A 19,726-nucleotide genomic window follows, 5' to 3' on the forward strand; every position below is an offset into this window, starting at 1 on the left:
CAGGATACTGGTGTTTATGCCCCTGGCAGCAGTGTTGGCTGCATCCAGTACACATTTAATAGACTTGTTGGTAATAAGTTTCCTTTCATTTGCTATTTCTTGGTCTCTTTTTCTATATTCTTATGGGAGGTGTTTGAGAAGCCACTCCAATTTGTCCCAGTGGGTCCTGTCATGCCTTGCTAATAGAGCCTGGCAATTGCCTATAAACCACTGATGTGCAGCAACTCATTTACCAGAGGCATCTATTAGCTTGGACTTTCTCTGGAGGTGGTTCATCTCAAGTTGTTTGGGAGTTCTCTTTTTCTTGTGTTAGACACTACTCGAGAGTCCGGGGTTAGTTGACCTCAAATAAAAATGAGGTCTGATGGTGCTGCTTTGTACTTCTTGTCAATGTGTGGTGCAATTATCCTCGCTTTGACTGGGTCTTTAAAAATGACGTCTGAATGACCTGTCAAACCTTTGAGTAATGGTAAATATTGTGCCCCTCTCTGTGCATTAGACAAAGTCTCAAGCAGAAAACCCTCCTATTGTATAGGGGAACCTGATGGAATGTGTCTCCACGTGATATTAGGTCCTGATAAGCAGAGGCATCGGGTGGTGATGGGTGAGTGGGATATAAGTCAGGGTCAGTGTCACCGTGAGGCTCAATATCATCATCATCATCATCGCAGGCATCCCTGGTTGTCTCTCTTCTGGGATGTCCTGATCTTCTTCAACTATTGATTGAGGGGATATGTTACCTGCCTCAGACAAATGTGGTGTGTGAGGTGGTGGAAGTGGGGTTTGTGGGCCAGGTGAAGTTAAAATAGGAATGTGCAATGGACTCCTTGCAGCATCCTTTCTTTTCGTCTTTACAGGTTGAACAGGAATGTCCAAAGCCTCCTCAAAACTTAACTGCTTTTTAAAAGTGTTGTATTTTTGTAGTTGTATAATTATTTTCTTAGTTCCAGGCTGAATTTTTAGTCTTTTTTGTTTAGGCTCGAGCTTTTGATTAAACTGCTTGAGCATTGGCGATTTCGGAACGAAAACGAAGCATTTCGTTTGTGGAAGCTTTGTTTTATGTGGAGGAACAATCTGTTCCGGAATAGGAAATCTCTGTTTTGGTGCGGAGACTGAGGCCGAGGTGTTGCGGCCTCAAATGTGAAGGAGGTGGAGGCCCCTGCTATAGGCCAACTTTCTGGGCAGATTCATGTTTTCAGTGTGCACCATCGCTGGTTTGCATTCGCGGCCCAGGAGCAGGATTCTCGGTGGAAGCCGATGGTTCGGGCTTGGGATCAGGGGTAGAAGTCCTCTCTGTCCTTGCTTCTGTGCCGGCTGAAGAATAGTCGAGTCCTCCTCGGATTGAGACTTGGAATCGGAATTGTGGCTGGTAAGTGAATATTCCTGAGCTGCTGACGCTTCTTCCTCCTCTTGTCGTCCGCAGGCCTGTGCTGCATTTCCGGTCATTTAGCGCGTCTATCCCGAAGAGTCTTTTTCGGACCGAAAAGACTTGCAGGTCTCACAGCTGTCCCCTCTATGATCGGGCAAGAGACATAAGTTGCACCCTGGATGTTTGTTGGGGTGAGGGTACTTGGAGTGGCAGTTTGAACAGAAACGGGCCGGAATGCGTTCCTCCGGTAGTCATTCTCAGAGAGCGTTGGACATTGAAGGTATGCCCGGCAGGCCACGGCCTGTGGGTCGAGGACGAGAGCCGAAGACTCTCTACGAAGAGAGTGTAAGGGACGCAATAGTAGACTGATTGAAACAATACCGTCGAGTGAGATATAAACAGACTGAAGGGACCCCCAAAGGAGTCTCGCTCTGGAGCGCAAGATACTACATCCACACCTGCTGGCGGGAAAAAACGATCTGCAGATGGCGTTGATGGTCACGCGCAGTAATACTAAGAGGAAAGTCACACAGCGGTGTGACTCGAAGAAAACTTCTTGGAACAAAAACTACTTATATTCATCCAAGCCCCACACTAGACGGCAGACTTCCGCAAAGCATGTGTGTCAGCACATGACTCGAACATAATGCTTTCATTTCAAATACTGTTTCAACCTTGACGACAGAAACAAATGGCAAAGGTGATATACTGACAAAGTTTGGTATACTGAACACTAATCAACCTAGAGAATGCACCTCAATGAGAAACAAGGATGCAAGTGAATCATCGAAAGAGGTCAACTGTGCGATTCATAGAATTCACCCATGTTAAGGAATTGCAGCCATGGTCTATCCTATGGGGGATGGGTTCTAAGACTGCATTCTGGGTTGTGTCCTTCTAAAACCCTAGTTTTTTCGAATGTGGCAGAGGAGCATCCTGAGGCAGACAGACCACATGACAAAGAAACAAAACAAGGGCAGAAGTGCGTATGGCCTCTTTACTTGAAGCAAAGAACATGATTTGTGTGTGATCATGCTTTGGAAGCTAGATCCAGTCCACAGGACCAGCTACATGTTTACAAACTGAGAGTAGGCACAAGCAAGTGCCATGCCAACTCAAAAGTCAGAGATGGAATACCTCCAGCACAAGCAGCAAGAGGAATAATCGACAGAGATGGTTGAATCCTGCACCTAACTAGCACAAGAATGTTTCTAGCAGGTAATAAAAAAACAGCTAGATCTAGAATATTTACATTAAAAAAAAAAGATCAAATGAAGTAATGACTGGGCAGAAGCATCGGCGCACTGGCAAACAGGGAAACACATGCCCCATACTGTCCCAAGGGGAAGCAAAGCAAACTGCAGATTATGCTTCGTATGATCCTAAACAGAGCCCTGTCCAAATGACTGACTGCAAGCTGCAGCTGGGGCTCAATACCAGTGCTACTTTGTAACGCGAGGAACGGTCTGTTGATAGGCTTCTCGACTTTGGCTACATCCCTCTTCAACCGCTTGTCCACATAAAAAGCATGTTTCTGCCAGCTCTGACCAGACTTGCTCCTGCTGATAGGGTTAGCGAACAGGGAAGGTCTACCCAAAGACAAAGCTTTCTTTAATGAAAGGCAGCAATGGAATATTCATTCCCTGATCGTACTTTAGGAAGTTCATAATCACTTGCTGATTAAACAATGTGTTGTCGTTGTTCCAAACCGTGATCCATAAACGCAGTGGAGCAAGTTTAATGTAACCATAATGTATGTGAGGCCCAATTCCTCGTGGCACGCAAAGTGTGGGCAACCATGAGGCTGCGACAACAATCTACGGCAAAAGCGGTTCTCATCAATTTGCAGGCTAGGAACATGTGCATATCTCCAAACGCCTATGCCGTTAAGTAGCAAATTGTGTGCTATAGATTTAGAGAAATGGTGCTATAGGTTGAGCCCCAACCTTAGGAACTAGTTTAAAAAGAGCACCCACAGACGGCATTAACATGAGGCACCTAGCTATATTGAAGGACCAAGAGCCCTTACTGTCAAAGAAAATTCCCAAATACGGAAAGCTATATACTGCTAACAATGTGTCGGGGTTAATGTGGATAGGTCACATGATACCACTCTTAGTGCCACACATCATCACATGGGACTTAGAATAGCTAATGCTGATGTCAAAAGATGTCATAAAAGAGAAGAACAATATTGGGTGTGAAAGGCTTCTGGGTACGTGGGCTAGAAAGACAGCATGGTTGGCATAAAGTAAAGCAGGTACCTGCTGCTTACCAATCCGTGGAACATCTTGTCCACCTTTCTTTCAAGTGGTCATTCTGATTGTTGATGTAGAGAATGAATAAAATGGGTGCCAGGATGCACCCCTGCCGTACCCCTCTGTAGAGGCCCAACGGCTCAGTGCACTCCAATTGTTACCGTATCTAACTCTTGCAACTAAATGGAGATTGAAAAAGGGCAGAAAATTAACTAAAGTGGCATTTTTGGCCCAGGTCAAGCAGCTCAGGCCATAGCTTAGACATGTTCATGCAATCCAATGCGCCAGGCAGGTCAATAAAGTCAAGCTACAATGGGCAGGGACTGGCAGTCACATATTTTCTTATAATAAGTAGGTTTAGACACTACTCTGCAGTTCCAAAACCCTCCCTGAAGCCATATTGGCAGAAGGCTTAAGATCTTATTAGCATTCACCCAAGATCTAATCTGATTAAAGATCTCACTCCCCAGGAGTTTGGTATAGGAGTCAATGAGTGATATAGGTCGCTAGCAGCAAGGATCAGTGTGCGCTCCTTTTTTTAAAATTGGCACGATAATAGCGGCAGCTCAGGTAACTTTCATTCAATTGTAAACATTTTCAAGCACTTCGAGCTCAAAAGTCATAGTTGCACCCGAGTGGGTCGATAGGGCCCCCATCGGGGCACGGAGTACTGTAGGTAAAAGCGATGGTAACTTGTTCCAGGTCAAATATGAGGTTGGCAATGGAAGTATCTCCTACAAACTGGGCTTCAACAGGGTTGATGCTACTGCAGGAACCGTAGTAAACTTTGGAAAAATGGGATACCTAAAGGTCAGCAGAAATATGTGCGCTAAGGGGATTATTGCTAACATTGTCCTTCCTAATGCGGTTGACTGTATGCCAGAAACATTTGGATCCTTTAATCTTACTGGATGCCATTAAGGCAGAGAGATTGGTGGCCCTTATCTCCCACTTTCTCAATAGGAAGGTTCTGTTGTGGAGGGCCCTGCACCTCCTTACTTCCTCTGTTTCCCTGGGATTATGTCCCAATGTTTGCCTCAGGGTATGATTCGCTTGAGAGCAGGCTGCAACCAACTACCTGATAGTAGGGTTATCAAAATGACAGAGGTTGCAGGAGCATAATTCGTACTTGTGTGCAGATATGCACACAGGCCTCAAGAACTGCTGTATTATCCTTCTCCTCACTGAGGTACTGACAGATCACAAGTTTCTCTCTCATCCACCCCCCCCCCAACCTGCCCCCCCCTATCCCCGAGACTGGGCCAGGAAAAAGAGGATGTTGGCACACAATCAATAAAGGGGTCTATATATTGTCTATTGATGTTTAACAGCGTTAAAATCCCCACATGCCACAATATTAAGGCCATGCACAAACTCAAATGCAAAGAGTAGTACTACAACTACAAATATGCAACCAGTCAAGACTAAACATTTCGCAAAGTATTCCTAGTGAACATCGGCTTCTAAAAGTTAAATGAACCAATTATTCATTATTCATATAGTTTCCTCCATCAATTCACTCTTCCAAGCCTAAAAATCAATTTCAAACAATGACAACCTGAAATAACGGATTGATAAGACAGGAATTCCATACCAAAGCCAGCCTCATTACCTGATTCTGAGCAGGTCCTCCGACAGTTAGTGCAGGCACAGAGTCCCCTAGTAAAGTCCGAAGGGGCTTCACTTCAGCCGGCACGCTTTGGTTACTAATATTGGATGAACTCCTGGCAGGGGCAGTCTTTACCTGATCTGGCGGTACATACCTGTAAGGCAGAGAACATTAGATTGGTTTAGTCACCACTTGAAAACAAATTCAATTGAAAGTATTTCCAGCAAATATTTGTTTTAATTCCTAATTCTGTTTTACACATTGTTGGAAAACGAGGCAGCATCTGTGAGGCCTGCACAAATAACATGACTACATTTGTCCTTCACTGGGAACCAAACACCCAATTGTAGCGCCTGACTCTCAGAGGGTAGCGTTGCAGAGCAGTCTGAGGCTTACTCAAGGGAGGTGGTGTGGGCTAGTAATCGCCATTTGCAGGTGCACAAAAATAACACTCAATAATTGATTGTCCAGTTTTTACTTTGCTTTATAAAAGTAAGAGTACATTTATTAAACACACACACCACTTAATACTATGCACCAATTTACAAATATACATAAGCTGTTGGAATTACTTTGTGACATTGCATAACATCTCCACCCCTCCCGCCGGGGGGGGGGGGGTCTAGTACCACCATTCCCATGTATTCACATCAACTTGCCCCCAATGCAGTTAGTTGAACATAACCTGGAGCGAGGGCCCTGCGCACTGGCACCATCCCAGTGGCGACCCACCCCATTACCTAAACAAGCATTAAAAAGGGGTAAACCTGCCTTGGTGACACATGACCCTGACTGAGCATCTCCTACTGACCATAAAGTATGCACCTCTAGATCTTAAGGGCTAGCAGTCTGGGGTCTTCACCTAAGCGCAGCAGCAAGAATCCATGTTTACGCACACTTTAGAATGACAGTACTCATCACCTTGGTTGATCATTTGAATGCATTGCAATTACAGCCCCTAAGGGCATCACAAATGAAATCACAGGATTGCGCATATACAGCCAGACACCCTAGCAGGACTGTCTGGCAACATAGCCCCACTTGGCTTATGACATCTCCTTACACATGTGACTTACAGTCCCTTCAAAAGAAGTACTCCTGGCAACTACACTTCTCCTGCAGTGTGCCTCTTCACTTTAAAAGGAATCACAGGTAAAAGCATGGGATTACGTAAATATAGCCAGACCCCCTAGCAGGAAGGTCCAGCAACATAACTCCATTTAGCTTAACATCACCTTACACATGTTGACGGCGCTCCTCCAGCAGCTCCCTCAACACCTTTTCACAAGTGAGGGTGACCCCCCTCCTCTGGGGGCCACAAAGGACCTAAACGGCAGATTTCCAAATGCCTGGCAAGGCATTATGGGGCGCTTCATGCTCCTCTTTACCAGCCCCAGCCACTGGGAACACTCTCCTCTACCCTCAGGGTCTCTGATTCAGCAGGGTGCTGTCTTCACTGGCTCCCTGCACCAGCCTTTCACCAGGCTCTCCTTCTGGGCCTCTCTTCTCCCTGCGCAGAGGCCCCTGCTTCTGTACACCAGTCCTGGGCTCTTCTTCTGGTGCTGATAGGGTCCTGGGGGCAGTCAGGGGGTCTCTCCTTCCAACTGCCCATTGCGTCAGGCTCCAGCACCTTCACCCTCAGCAGACCACACCCCAGAGAGACCGTCTCTTCCTGTGCAAGCACTTTTTAAAAGTTGAGTAGGGGGCTGGCAGGAAGTCTATGTTGGTCCTATCAAACAGCGACATATCACGTCCATGCCCCTGCTTCCTCCTTCTTGTCCATCCTCGGAGCTTGTTCAAAATGGCGTCGTCTAGGGTTTCTGCCACATGTCTCAGAAGCACCTTCCCCCCAAGCTGCCTTCCCTCCTTGGTGCAGCCTGGTGCCTGGCACCCAGCGACAGCGGTTGATGGATTGGCCTGTAGCCCCACCCATCTTCTCTTCGTGGAGAGGAGGCCCTCACTTGTGGAAGAAAGGTTATCAATCCATCCAGCTGAGGTCAGCCCTCAGCCTGGGTCTGGTCATGGCTGGCTCAGAGAAATATGACAGTTCTGGATGACCCAAAAGCAGTACAAATATGACTTTGGACTCTGCAGAATACTTCTTTTCACATTTGCTACATTGGACTTAAGTGCGTGTCTGGAATCTGTAGGCCTAATTGAAGTTAATCTAGCCCCTGGCTCCACATTCCCATAGGGGAATAAGGAAGTGAAAACACAGTAAAACACACTGACTTTCCCTGGCATGTCTCTTCCATACTGAGTTCACTGTGGGTGAGTCCCAACTTATGAGGCTCCCCAACAGTAAAAGCTCAACAATAAGGTGCTCAAAAAGCGAAAAATCCGGGCGGCCCATGGTGTCAGAACCACCTTTTAACACACGTCAGAGTAAAGAAAAAGATGCAGCAGAGGCAAACCCTTAGGATGCCATACATTTCAGATAATCAGCCCAACGTCCTACCTCAAGCCTATGTAGTTGAGGGAAGGGAATTGAGCAACTTCAGAAAGCACAACAATTAGGGAAGATCTTGTAGAGTGACAAGCAACCCAACAAAACTGTGCATCCAAGATCACTAGGAACAAGATTAAATGGGCCACTTACACCAACAATGACATGGATCCCAGATTAAACAAGTATTACAGGACAATGACTACTTGTTGAGACATCTTCAGGGACATAAAGTGTGTCACACTTTACACCCGCGCCCGGACAGTGCAATATGGCCATTATTGTTCCAATAGTATCTAGACAGAATGACCACCTGGATTGTGCTTCGACCTCCTGGTTGGGATTCACCACTTTGATTATATGCCCCTTGCACTGCATGACTGCAGGGAGCAGGATCACAACGCTCCATAGTAGTGGCAGCTTTAATTTACCTCCTGTGGAAGGAGACTTCGGTCTACCTGGCAAGGACCACAACCCATCTGGAAAAAGACCGTTTGAAAGAGAATGAACTTGTAAAAACAGGTCATATAGTTTACAAGCAAAAGCTTGGTTCTAAGAACTCGAATCAGTATCCTGTCAATGTCTAGCATATGCAGAGACCTTTATGCCAGAGAGGAAGGGGTTGAATATAATGGAAAGCGACATGGATTGGTTAACATGGAAGTACTCCACAACCTTGGAAAGGAAACCTAGATGCTAACTTATGACCATCTTATTCTTATGGGACTCAGTGTAGGGATCATGATAGCATGTAGCTTGGATCTCATTAAATGAGCATGCAGCTTTAGTCGCTCTGAGGAAGGCAGCTTTACAGGAGATGTGCTACAAAATTCCATGAGCAACAGTTCAGATAGGGGACCCTTTAGCTTCAAAGGGACTACACTGAGTTACCAAGGAGAGAAGGGTCTCCTGATCAGAGAAAAGGACATTTATATTAAGAAGTAATGTGAGGGCTTTAAGGATGATCCAAACGCCCATGGTGGGATGGTCCCTTTCTCTGATCTCCAGACAGACTACAAGCTGGAAACCTCGGCGAACTTCCAGTACCTGCAGATTCACCATGCTCTCCAAGTGGCGATGCCCCGAGGGGCGGACCTTCCTGAATAGTCAACCCTTGAGTATAGATTACTCCACGACACATGACCCGTAAAGCAATCTCCCTTACATAGAAGAAGTTGATTAATAACTCACCGGGTAAACTACTTTGCGTGTGCGACCACTTTGATTACGACTTGGGAGGCTTAGCAGATGATGATTCGCCAGAGACCTTGGCATCCCCCAGGGGGTGGCCATCAGGGCGGGGTTCGGCTGGTACAGCTTAAAATACTCCATAGATCTCATCTCTCTTGCGGCACACTGGTCAAAATAGGAAGTGTCCCTGATCCTGGCTGTCGAAGGTAGCATGGCCGAGAAGGGACCTTCTTCCTCATAATTTGGGTTTGTCCATAGATACAGGCCTACTGGGTGTCAGTGGTGGCATGCATAAATGACGTATGTAACAATGACATGTGGGCCTCTGCCAAATTGTGTGTTCTTAATGTGTGGGATGCAACTGACCTAAATCGTATGGTGCAGACCTAGATGACCCTGGGCATACGATTGCCAAACTCAACATAGCATGTCTCTGGGGGGCAACGACCGCACCACTTCTAATGCACTGAAAAAGGCACATGGATTGGTGCATGGTAGCCAAGAAAATGGTTTACGAAAGCTGGGGCTGCCTCAGAAAATTGGAGAGAGTAAAGGGCAAGTGCACTGTCTACAGAGGTAGCCTGTGCTGCCCCCATTGCAGTCGCAAACACAACCACCATTCCCTGATCTATCACCCCTGGCGTTCAGTGGCTGGAGGGAGGACTGGGAGGCAGAATACTGTTTGTTTTCTCCTGATCTGTACTAATGATGACTTGTTGTGATACTGCTTTCTACAAGCTCAATAACAATATGTTTAAATGAAAAGGATGATCCAAAGGACGACGCCTTCTTCACAGGTGAAGCCTTGAAAGAAGTAATGGCGGGCTGCTGGTCATTGAACTGGGGTCATCATAACGCTGGCGCAGTGGGGAGCAGGACGGTGGTATTATGGGGATGTCAACGCGCTGCATGATTTTAACTCTTTATGAAGAGCGTGCTGATGGCACTGCATAGGTTTGTTGAATGCAATACCTATGAATACGGCAGGGGTTGGTATTATATAGAGGAGTTCGCTCTTTGGATAACTGTGTGATCTTACATGTGTAGGAGGCAATTGTAATTGCCTCGATCAAGTTTCTACCTGCTCATCCATGGCTTTCTACTGCTTTATAATTCGGTTTGATTTTCCTGATATTCAGTTCTGTGCCATGTTTCACTCTTATGGGAATGTATTTTTGAGCGTAGAAAGGATGATTTTAATGTTAGGGTTTATAATTTCAATGGAACTGCTCGATATTGGTTTTAAGAGTGTTACATGAGGCGCGCTATCCATCTGGATTGGCCGTGGGTCTAAGGGTCGTGGGAAGGGCGCCAAGTCAAGTGCCAGTCGGTCAAGGGGTTAAGTTCGAAGAAGTAAAGCTGCTGAGCCGGCTTTGGTTCGCGCCGATGCTGGCGGGAGTGTGCTGGCAGATTTCATGGATGGCAAACAGTGCCACCGGTCCGCTTGTGCTTGGGGTGGGGGGGGTGATGAATGGGGTGGGGGGGGGTGGGGGGGGTGAGGTCCGTGACAGGCTGCTTTCTGTTCAGCATGCTTGAGTCCGGGGACTCTAGAGTGCGTGTTCTCTGTAGTGTTCCCGTCCAAGAGGCTGCCGGCATGCTGGATGGGTGTCTCTGTGAGGACGTCTAGGATTTCATAAATAAAAACATGGGTGAGTTCTAGCAGTTGGCAGATCAGCCTGAAGGTGGGAGGCGGAAATGAAAGTGTTCCCCGGGGCAGCGGCTGAGGCCCCCTGGATGAGGCGTGGCCGCGCTCCTCCACAGATAACTCAATCCTCTGATGTTGGCCAAGGTGAAGAACGCCGCAGCCTCTGACACTCTCCAGCCAAACCAAGCGCTCACTCAGACACCTCTGCCTCTTGTACATCATTCATGCGTCACTCTGAGCTTCAGAGCGGTTTGGTTTCACAAGTGCGCAGTATAGTCTCAATCTCTCTGAATGGTTTTTTGTCTTAATATCCCTAAAACAGGGACTTTATTGGACATATGATCGTAAGAAAATATTACACTATTGCCGGGGTTAATAAAGCGCAGGGCACTCTGATGGTCTTGTGAATCAATATTCAGAATACTGGGCGAAGCTTCCATTTTATTCGGACTTAGTGAGAAAAATGCAATTATTTTTGCTTTTTCTTTTGTCAGCGCTTTTTCTGATATGCGAGATAAAACCACGACGATGGAAAAAGCTTTTCTTATTCAGAAAATAATCAACTACGGGTGGGGAAATCAGCGTCCAGTTCAGCCTGAACTTTTAAGAAAGGGTTAAAACAGGCTGCAGCTGAGACGCAGGCGTGCACAGCCGCTGCTCGGCCCTTGCTGGAGCGCCTCCTTCACACAGTGTAAACCGGCGGAGCAGCAAAGACTAGAGGCGCCTCGCGTGAGATCAGCTGCCGGGCAGAGGTACAGCATCCGAGGGGTGCGAGGGGCGGAGGGTACCACTTGCAGCGGAGTTTGAACCGCTCTGGTCCTGAGATGCCCGCATCGGTCCCTTTTGATGGCAGCGCTCGCTCGCTCGCTGGAGGGAACCATGCACTCTGACCCTGGCATGGGCTGGGGTCTGTAACTTGACAGGGCCTGCGAGTGCAGGCAGCACGGCGACCGAACTTACAAACAGTAGCATCCGCTCCGGATCCAGGACCCACTTGACTCTTGCTTCTGGACATGAAAGAGGGGGGGGGGGACATCGGTAGTTTTCACCCAAATAAGACCTCACGGTTTACCTCAGGTCTGCAGGTGAATAACCTTTCCCAGCAAGGTTATTCCATAGACTGGGTTTGTTAACACAGGGCAGAAGAGGAGCGGGAGAGAATCACACAGAAAGCCAAGCCAAAACGACTACCCGTCCAACCTGCGCCACCCATGAGAAGGGTCCAAGCTGGAGCGCAGCCAGTGTCATGGGCCCGAGTGCAAGGAAGGGAATGGGCCCCTGGCTGCAGGGTGGATGAGAGTTCAGTTCTAATAGGGGTTCAGGGGCCCCGTGCCATGCTCCTGGGTGCGTGTCCTCTACCTCATGGAATGCCTGAATGGAAGGGCGGGGGCGGTGTAGGGCTGGGCACAGCCATTCACACTGGGGCATCTCTGCGTAAAGCAGCCGGCGCCGGCCATGGAACGGTCTAAAGACAGCAAGCGCTGCGGGAAGCACTGGATGAATCAAAACATGTCTTGAATGAGGTGGAAGCAAAATAAACCCGAATCCACACGGGGCAGACCGCGGAAGAGGAAGAAGGGCCACCAATGCTCTCGGGTCAAGTTGAAAGCTCGACTTCAATGTCTGCAGGACAGCTGCGGGACTTCTAACGGCAGAGGGGGCCCCATGTATGCCCGGCGATGTTAATGTCACACTCTGGCAGGCACTGCTGGTGCCCACACCAGGGCGAGGGCAAGCACCGTAGAATGATGCACTGGAATCCGAACCAGGAACCTCAAACCCGTCCAGCGCCCGGATGACGGAAGCACACTCAGGAATAAGGGGAGCTTCGGCTTAAAGTCCAACATCCGGACTAACTTTTTCCCACTGCCTGTAACTAGTTTATTGGAAAGCTGGAGTCCCGAGCAGCCAGCCTGGGACTTGCTTTTTCTTAGAATCAGCAAGTAGCTTGTGTAAACTACTTCATTAAACCAGATGTTTATGAGCAGTGACCACTGCCCGCTCGAGCTGCAACGGAGGGAGTGCAGACTCTCAGATGTGACTGCTATGTGAGCAGCTGCTGTTTAAGGTTCAGAGATGTTTAGCATTCCAGCGGCTCTACACACCATGTCCACCGACGCGACACCTCCTATGGAGGTGATATGACGTTTGGGGCGGTTCTTAGTGGGTAGAGGCGAGGGCGCACACGCTGCCACTCAGAGGCGACATCAAGAACACCCTGAGAGTGAACCACAGCATGGCCTGAGCACAGCCTTGTGGAGAGTGCACCAGGGGACACTCACATCACAAAGATCAGGGGTCAGACATCTTACCCACAGTCACTGCCACAGAGATCTTTGCTACAGGCATTGGGGTCCCTGTGGTGGTGAATCGATGCAATGCACTCCAACGACAAAGGTCTGGATATCAAGTGTTTTCGAAGGAGAGTGTAGGGATCCAGGCTGCACGGGGGGGGGTTGGCAAATTCTCCCAGCACCATGAAAACAATACTAGCCAGGCAAACACAGTTTCTCCAACAGCCTCTTGTTCCCCTTAGTAGCACAGTCCCGAGACGCAAGGCTGCTTTAAAGAAAGTGTGTTATCAGGACACAAGGACCAAGAAAGCAGACGATAAAGCTCCCATACCACTTTAGTAAAATCAAAACGTACTTTATGATTATAATAAGGCCAAAATGACATAAATCAGACCCGTCCCCCCACAGATCTAGTGTTTCAAAGTAACAGCTGCCTTCCGCATGGGTTCTGCATTCTGTGTAACAGGTGGCCGCTCCAGGATCTTCTCCACCAATCACAAAGCACAAGTCTATGTCTATGTCTATGTATTGGTTTTTGTAAGGCGCGCATATCACCCGAAGGTCTCATAGCGCCGACAGATGTTCAGATGGTGAGGTAGGAGACAAGCAGAATTAAAATAGCCATGTTTTTAGAAGTTTGCGGAATTTCTGATGGCTGGGTTCAAGTTTTATGTGCAAAGGTAGAGTATTCCAGCTTTCTGGGGCAATTTTGGAGAAGGATCTATCTCCATTTCTGACGGTTCGTACTTTGGGGACCGCTAGGAGGTGAAGACTGGACGATCTGAGTGTTCTAGCAGGGCGGTAGTTCGTCAATTTGTTTGCTAGGTAGACTGGACCATTGCCATTCAGGGATTTATGGACTAGGCAGCACATTTTAAACTTAATACTAAGTAGCAGCCCAAGGTTGCTTCTTCCGTCGGTCAGGCCGGAGGGGCTGGATGAAAGTCAACCACCTTTTGCAGACAAGCACAGTTCACAGCTTCCAAACTTTAGAGATCCTATCGAAGTGTCCCTGGCTTGTGTCTCTATGGCAGACAGTCTCATCGGGTCCATCCAAGTCTCCGTAGGCCAGTCAACTGTATCGCCTTCTCATTAATTACGAGTTGATATCAAAGTCCTCACCTTCCTCTGGACAACCCTCTCCCCAGACAACAGTTCATAGTAAGTGCAACCTGGCTTTGTGACTTGCTCACCAGTTCCAACTGAGAATCTTCATCAAGTACAGTGATGGACCAGTCACAACCTGTCACTTCCAAGAAGAGTCATTCGGTTGTTGTGGTATGGACCCGTCTGAATATCAGGGGACATGGATTCTTTCATAGAACAAAACATGCAGGGCCTAGTAGGGTGGTCTCATTCAAACCCATAGTTCAGCAGTCTCGTCGCTTCCAAGTCCTTCACGATGCACATAGATCTGTTTTCTCTCACTGGTCAAACACCCAGCTGTGCTCTGTCTCTTGGGAGCCCCACAGGGATGTGCTCCAGTGGCTAAGGGCCCGCACACAACTTTCCAATGCTGTCTGCAGGGTTACAAGATCTGTGTCCTAGTCTTGTGAGTAACAGGGAGCAAAAGTATGCATGTAAATGCCAAGCCAGCTATCGAAAACACCCTCACATACAGTGCCTAGCAGGGGTGGCCGGTAACACTACTACACTCATTTCTGAAGACTTCTGGAAAAAGTATTGACGGATTAACAGGGAGGTGTGAAATTATTAGGGAAGGAAACTCATATGCATCCTCGTAGCACTTTATTCTAATGGGATATTGCACAAGGTTTATTTATGGGAGCAAAGGGCCTAGCTCTTGGTAGTCCTAGGTCCAGATTTTATTGCAACTAGAATTGTGGCTTACTATGATAGACATTGAAGGGAAGTTTTGTGAATTGGTTTAAAAGGAGGACCCATGACTTTCGGAAAGACCACATTAAGCTTCCAAGGAGGGAAAGGTTTCCTAATCGAAGGAAAAACTAAGTCCTTCAAGAAAGGCTAAGTGCAGGGAATCTGAAAGAAAAGGGCTATGAAGGCTTTAGGCCATAATGGCAGCAAGATGCATTTTAATGGAGGAAAACTGGAATCTCGGCTTGGTCAAAGAGGGCAACTGGGCACATGTTTCAAGATACTTCTCCCTAGCAGAGTAACAGATTGAGAAGATACCCGCTGTTTTCCAGTTGGAGGCTTCCCTGCAGCAGCAGGGTTGATGACCTCCTCTTTGTCTTGACTGGCACTGGTACTTTTGCCGAGGACGCTTACGGGACTGAACCCTCTGTTGAGTATACGGGACTGAACCCTCTGTTGAGTATACCAATGGCTCTGTTGTCTAAAGTGCTGTTTCCTGCAATCCTTCCCTTCTTCTTCCAAACCAGCAGCTTTCAGTGTCTTTATTTCTGATTTTATCCTGTGCATTTCTTTGTCTGCATGAGATACAGAGAGAGTGTTACCCGAGAAAGAAAGGTTGTAAATGCACTGTTGTGCTTCAGATGTTGCCGGGTGAACGCCTCATTGGTAATCCATGGCACAAACTGTGTGCTGCCAAACTGGAACAATCTGCTACCGCACGGCTTATTTATCTGATACCTTCTATCCATCAGCAAAGATTTCACTAAAACCCTCTCTCCTGCCTCTGGGATGGTCAGCAGGGAATCTCTGCTTGTAGCCTCAGAGGGATTACTCATACGCCTCGTGTAGCTCTCCTTGTGGAAGCTGATGCGCAACAAGCCTTGGGCTCCAGTAGATCCTGGTGTTTGCTCTCTGTGTTCATAGGTATTCTCGGCAAAGGGGCAGTGGCCGAGCCTTCCCTGCCGCGGAGACGATGACGGAATCCATGGGAGGATCCGCTCTGAGGAACAGATGATCATGTTGAGGTGGCCCGTGTTTCTTCTGAAGGCGTGCTGGAGCAGCCTGTGCTGGCCCCAGGAGGTGGCCCATGGCAAGTTCAAGAAGGCCTGGCACTGAAGCAGAGGTCGTCAAACTGTGGGGTGCCCCCCCCCGTACCGCACTGTGGGGTGCCCCCCCCCGTACCGTCCCCTCCTTCCAGGGATCAAAACCTGCAATCCCAGGGGGCGCCATAGCCCCTCCAAGTACTTCTACTTGAAGATGGCCTGGATGTGCGACTTAGTTAATTTTGACATTTCCAGGCTGCCTTCACTTACACACAGGATTTAAATGCCTAAAAAAGGTGGGATCTGTAAACCCGGCCATGGTGGTGGGGGTTTAGAGATTTAACTGAAAAGAACCAACTATATTGTGATGTCTTGTTTTTTCACCTTCAGGTAACTGAATATAAAATCACAGATCGTAAATGCAAGATGAATTTAAGTTAAATTAACGAGTGGAAAATGCAGACTTCTACATTTAGAAACTTCAGTTGGTTAATGTGATGATTGCAGATGTCTGTATGTGTGACCTGAGAACTTAAGTACTGAGTCCTGATTGACGCAGTGGGGAACACTGACTAGTGTATGTATAGTGCTGCGAGGTCCCACCTGTAACAAAAAGTCATTATTTTTAAATGGTATTGCACAGAGTGTAAGGTGGGCTGCTGCAAAATGTTTATGATAAAACAAGTGATTTCAAAATGTATGTTTTAGACATAGGTAAACTGTACATGGTGAAACATGGTTTGTGTGTCCATTAAAAGCATCCTTTCCAGAGCTCAGTTGACACCATTGCATTAATTCTCAGTCAAGTCAGTGTGCAGCTATGAAGTCAAACGAGTAGACGTGAGGTTCACTGCAGTTCGCCATCCTGGTTGCACTATGAGGCTCGAAAACTGCATTAATTCTCAAAAAAAGTAACCATTTGTCACCATAAAAACCCAGTGATTCCACTGATTAAAGCCTCTCTAGTTCCCAAGCAGCCTTCCCATTTGGTGATTAACCAAATGCATGCATTTGGTTTTCTTTTAGGTAGCAGGCTCCCTGGTTAGCTCACTGTCCCTTCTTCCTCTTCACTGGACAGGAGACCCCCCCCCCCGCCCCCAAGGCCTAAATCACCCGCCCTCCCTTCACTTTCACATAATGACATCTCAAGGTCCGCATTAAGGGACTTTTTTTTTTTTTAACAAAAAGTACGGGAAATGTTTTTGTAAATGTAAAAGGTAGGGCAATTTCAACCAACGCTATAGCGCGCTCCCCTGAGGAAATCTACGCAGAAGACATGTCCCGAGCGTCCAGTCGATGGAGGCGCAGCTCGTGTAAGCGGCTCGGGAACGAGGACACTACGCGGACTTCAATCCACGGTATTATTTACTCGCATAATCTTGGATCTCAAGTTCTATAGAGACAACCTGTCGGCAAATTCATTTCACATTTGTACAATCGTCTTTGGGTTCAGAGCGTCACTGATGTGCGCATCACAAACTTTTTCGCGTACTCCTCCACAACCTTTCTTGGCAACGGCGGACGATACCCCCATAAAGTGGCATGGAAAGAAAGAGCACTTTGTATTGTAATTGCATTTATATAGCGCTTACTACCCCTGACGAGGCGTCGAAGCGCTTTTTCGGCGAGTAGCACGCTACTCCGGGACCCATAGAGGATTAGTGTTGAATTAGTATGCAAGTAAATTTTAGGTGGTGGATAGGTTAGTCAGTTATAGGTTAGTCAGTTATTTGGATTCGGAAGGATAGCAGTTGGATAGAAGAAAAGGAAAAAAACCTGATTTATATTGATACCATTGAGGAAGAGATTGGTCTCAACTCAGAAAAAAAAAGAAAATTGAAAATTATCTTACATTCATTAGGACCACGCAGTCTCAAAGTATACAATTCTATGGAAAAAAAGCTTGCTCTGCAGACAACTGATGTTTTTCAGAATGCATTATTAGATTTAGACAAGTACTTTTCCACATCTGTGTGCATTGCAATTGATTGACATCATTTTTTCAGGAGACCCCAGAGTAAAACGGAGACAATTGAAGAGTATCTGTTTCAGCTTTAAAAACGTGCATTGACATGCAGATTTAGAGCGTTACACAACAAATTGCCACATTTCTGCCAATCTGGAGGTCAGGACTACGTGACCCAGCCTCCTCTGCGGCTTGCCTGCCGCCAACGACATCCCGCTGCGCCAGGAGGCGCTTTAAAATCCATCTAGGGCTCCTGCAGCTCGGGACACGCCAGGGCAAAGCCCGGGCCAAGGGCAGGCCCGTCTGCGCCCGTCAGAGCCAGAAAAGGCTGGGCTGGGCAACCCCTCTGATGTTTGGCCACTTGGACTCCAACACGCTTTTCCAAGGGGACTATTATCTGATACTGTTTCTTAGACCCATATGCGCACAAGAAAGCTTTGAAGTCAAGGTCCCAATTCTATAAACTAAGCCCTCTGGGGTTATCTGTCAACAACGCAAAACTTGAAAATATTCTGATAGCTTAACCCCGCCAACTTAAACTTCGCCCCGGGCCTAAATGGGAAAAAAGAAAGCCTGCGAGGGGGGGTTCAGGTGATGGGCCAAAGGAGGGTAAAAGGAAAAGCCCATCCACGACCCAAGAAGAAGGGGGCGGGGTACTGGTTAGAATAGATAAACTATTAAGCAATGTGAGGGCCTCCTCGACACTACTATTGATGACACAACAGCATGTAGAAGCACCACAAAAGGCTGAGTGAATTAAGACCACCAATAGACGCATCCCAGAAATGTTTAAAAAGCCAATAAGCAGGGTTCCTCCCCCCAAATCTACTAGCGTCTACCCTGTGAGCCCTGCCGCTGAAGGAGCTCCCTCACCCATCTCCCTAGACACCCTAGCTGCCTTTCTTTGTACTAATAGATTCAACACCCTGATTGAGCACTCTGAGCTAGTGACTAGCCCCCCAAGCGTAGAGACTCCGGATCAAGGGGAAGGAGTAGAGTGTAACACGAACTGCACCACAGAGGAGCAAGGCATAACAGGCGGAGTGAATAACATCATTAAGGGGAAGTGCTCCAACACTGGCCAAGTCAGCAGGTCTCATTCAGAACTCTCCCAAAGATCCATGCCCATGATGAGCGAAATATATGCTCTTAAAGCTTCTGTCCGTAATTCAGCTGATTCGCTAAGCAAGGTTCACCTAGTTGTTCAGAAGGTTAAATCCTCACTGAAAGGCCGCTCTATAAATAGTCCCTGTATATTGCAGGATACGGGCTGCAACATACACCGTTCTCCCTATAGCAACGCTCCAGCCCCACATGGTACAAACAGTCCAGTCACAAATCCTCTCATTAGCAGCATTAGCACGGGCAGCATCCAACCTGATAAGGAGTGCAAAAAAGTGCCCAGAAACTGGAAGGAATATGCTACTTACCAGTATACATCTGTTCTTGGCATGTAGAGCTGCAGATCTACACACTTTTGCATAGATCGCCATCTGGTGTTGGGCCCGGATGTTTGCAGTTCGTTTTTCCTCTTGGAAAGTGTCTTTGGAAGTCACAAGGTCGGTGACTCCTCCCTTTGATTGTATTGCGCATGGGCTTTGGCTCCATCCTCAGATTGTTTTTCGCCAACAGGGAAAGATGGAGCGTAGTAATAACAGTGAAGAAACCCATGTGTGTTGTATCTAAAGAAGATGGATTGGAACAGATACAGGTAGCCGGTGAGGCGGGTGGGCATGTGTAGATCTGCAGCTCTACATGCCAAGAACAGATGCATACTGGTAAGTAGCATATTCCGTTCGAGGCATATGAGCTGCATATTACACACTTTTGCATAGACGATATAGCAGTTCCCAACCTTAGCGGCGACCACCAGTATCTGTTGCAGTGGTTTGAAATAGTGTTTTAAGTACAGCCTGGCCCACACTAGCTTGTTGCTTGGTTTGCACATCTACACAGTAATGTTTAGTGAAAGTGTGCGGTGTTGACCATGTAGCTGCTTTGCAGATATCATCTAATGGGATGTTCCCTAGAAAAGCCATAGAAGCCCCTATCTTTCGTGTAGAGTGGGC

General features: G+C 47.5%; 1 protein-coding gene across 1 annotated transcript in view; it reads right to left on the bottom strand.

Annotated features, from left to right (window-relative positions):
- AGFG2 (ArfGAP with FG repeats 2) overlaps positions 1 to 19,726 on the bottom strand; it is a 567,631-nt gene that overhangs the window by 341,264 nt on the left and 206,641 nt on the right. The window contains exon 4 of the mRNA XM_085639598.1: positions 5,240 to 5,390. Coding sequence (XP_085495724.1) covers positions 5,240 to 5,390 — 151 coding nt within the window. The remainder of the gene's footprint in view (positions 1 to 5,239; positions 5,391 to 19,726) is intronic.

This window comes from Triturus cristatus, chromosome 12 (genome assembly GCF_964204655.1).
Source record: "Triturus cristatus chromosome 12, aTriCri1.1, whole genome shotgun sequence".
Classification (NCBI taxonomy): domain Eukaryota; kingdom Metazoa; phylum Chordata; class Amphibia; order Caudata; family Salamandridae; genus Triturus; species Triturus cristatus.